This window comes from Montipora foliosa, chromosome 11 (assembly GCF_036669935.1).
Source record: "Montipora foliosa isolate CH-2021 chromosome 11, ASM3666993v2, whole genome shotgun sequence".
NCBI lineage: Eukaryota > Metazoa > Cnidaria > Anthozoa > Scleractinia > Acroporidae > Montipora > Montipora foliosa.
Window position 1 is genome coordinate 9,095,660 of NC_090879.1, and position 1,958 is coordinate 9,097,617.

Below are 1,958 nucleotides of genomic sequence, written 5' to 3' on the forward strand. Positions count from 1 at the left end.
TTGAAGGCGTCGTATGAAAGGGGATGCTGCGGCCTCAGTTCCTCTTTGATGTGCTCCATCAGCCGCTGTCGCTCTTCTTCTTCTTCCTCTAGAAAGAGTTCCTTTGAACTTTGCACACCTTCAGGTGAGGGTGCTTGTTTTCTTCTTCTGTTTGCAGACAGGCGTGAAAAAAACCCTTGCACTTGGCTTTTAGTCAACCACTCTTCTCGCTCAAATAACCTTTCTGTTCTGCTCATCTCTTGCCTTCCGCATATCATTGGAAACTTGCTGAGGGTCAGCTTTTAGCCCTGACTGTTCTCCGAGGTCAAACTTTGCCGTCAGGTAGTTTTTAACTTTCTCGGGGAATCTAGTTGATCCTGCTCGTTGCTTGGTTAGGGCCCAACCCGTAATAACACAGCTCGTGGTGGGCGCCGGTTCACTTTCACTCTGGTGGACAGGTTCGCAAGGTTCATCTTCAGTGATGTTGACTGTTGTGGTAAATCTCTCCACCCAATCTCTACGAATCGTATCGTAAAGCGTTTCTGACTGTCTTTCAGCCTCAACGCAGTGATCCCCTACATCTAAATGCGCTTCAAGTTCTGAAAACAGCTGAAAACTCTTCACACACCCAGGCTCCGAACATTCAAAAATTTCAATGTCCGAATTGTCGAAATCGTGATGACGATTGCCTTCATCTGAATCCTCCGCCACAGAATCTCTGCTTTGGTATACACGTGAATTATGAATAGGGAAAAACTCTTCCTTAACTATGAGACAGGTGTCCCCTTGATCTCTTGTCACCAGCTGGTCGAGTGAGATTTCCTTGCCACGCCCAATTCTGTAGGACTTCCACACACGAATAGTTTTCTCGTCAATCTGGACGTTGTGCAGTTTGCTGAAACCATCTATTTTGTTCACTTCTAGGGTTAACTTCGCTTCGTCAACCGCACAAACAAATGCGGAGGTACCCTTCACTGGTCGTTCAGATAGTGCCCTTCTCATGTCCCCCGCTGTCAGAATGTCGTGTCCTTCGTCGCAGAAACGGCGGATGCATGTTTTCATAGGGCACAAGATCCGATCACAAACGTCTTTGCCATATTGCGGTTCAGAAAAGTCATAGCGACAAACGTCTACACCAACCCGTTCACCAACGCTCCTTGCCGCAGCGATTAGAGAATTATTATGGTAGCAACCAGCTTCATCTGATCTCAAATAAACTTGGGTGATGTGAGGCTTCTTGGCCTTAAGTTCTCCTAATGTGTTTTATAGAATAGAACACACAGCGAACCAATCCTGTTGGCATGCATCAAACAGATGGGCATATGACTGCACCTCCAGCTTTCCACTGACGTCAAGATCGCCTGTGATCACCGTCGATATGTGCCAACTCAATCCTCTCTTACCGAACCAGTCGGACTGTTTTTCTCGATATCTAAGCTGAAGAAACTTTATCACCCAATCCATTATTATCAGCGCACAATTTGGATTCACACTTATCATCTTCAATTGATCTTGCTTCGCCGCTTCTTGGTTAACGGAACGAACAACATGCGCCTTCCAGTGCAAGATATCTGCCTTTGCCAGCTTGAAGTCGTATAGCAGATCTTCTCGTTCTTCATTGCTGTAAGGAATCCACAGGGCACTTTGAATTCTATCTTCGACTTCATCGAATGAGTTTCGAAGGTCTTGGCAGTCACTGCAGCTTTCTGTATGTTGATGGGAGCATTTCTCTTGGAAGTCAGGATCTTGTTCGTCACTAAGTGCGAACTTGCGACAATGATCAGGACAAAAGGCTTCCTCAGGGTTGCAATGAACACGAAAATTGGTTTTCAAATAGCGTTTCCCATTCCTTAGCCTTTCCTTGATTTCAGTGCACCATTGCCTGTCCATCCCTCCTTTCTCTAGATCATCGACTATCGATTCAATTTTTTGGAAACCTGCAGAGCCATCGGCGGCCGTATTGTCGAGGCCTTGTAAAG

At 46.1% G+C, this 1,958-nt stretch overlaps 1 protein-coding gene across 1 annotated transcript in view; it reads right to left on the bottom strand.

Annotated features, from left to right (window-relative positions):
• The window catches only part of LOC137977446 (uncharacterized), a 2,432-nt gene extending 1,451 nt beyond the window's left edge, over positions 1–981 (bottom strand). Inside the window, exon 1 of the mRNA XM_068824660.1 lies at positions 1–981. This exon is cut by the window's left edge and continues 1,451 nt beyond it. Coding sequence (XP_068680761.1) covers positions 211–981 — 771 coding nt within the window. The 3' untranslated portion in view covers positions 1–210.
• Positions 982–1,958: the final 977 nt, after the last annotated feature.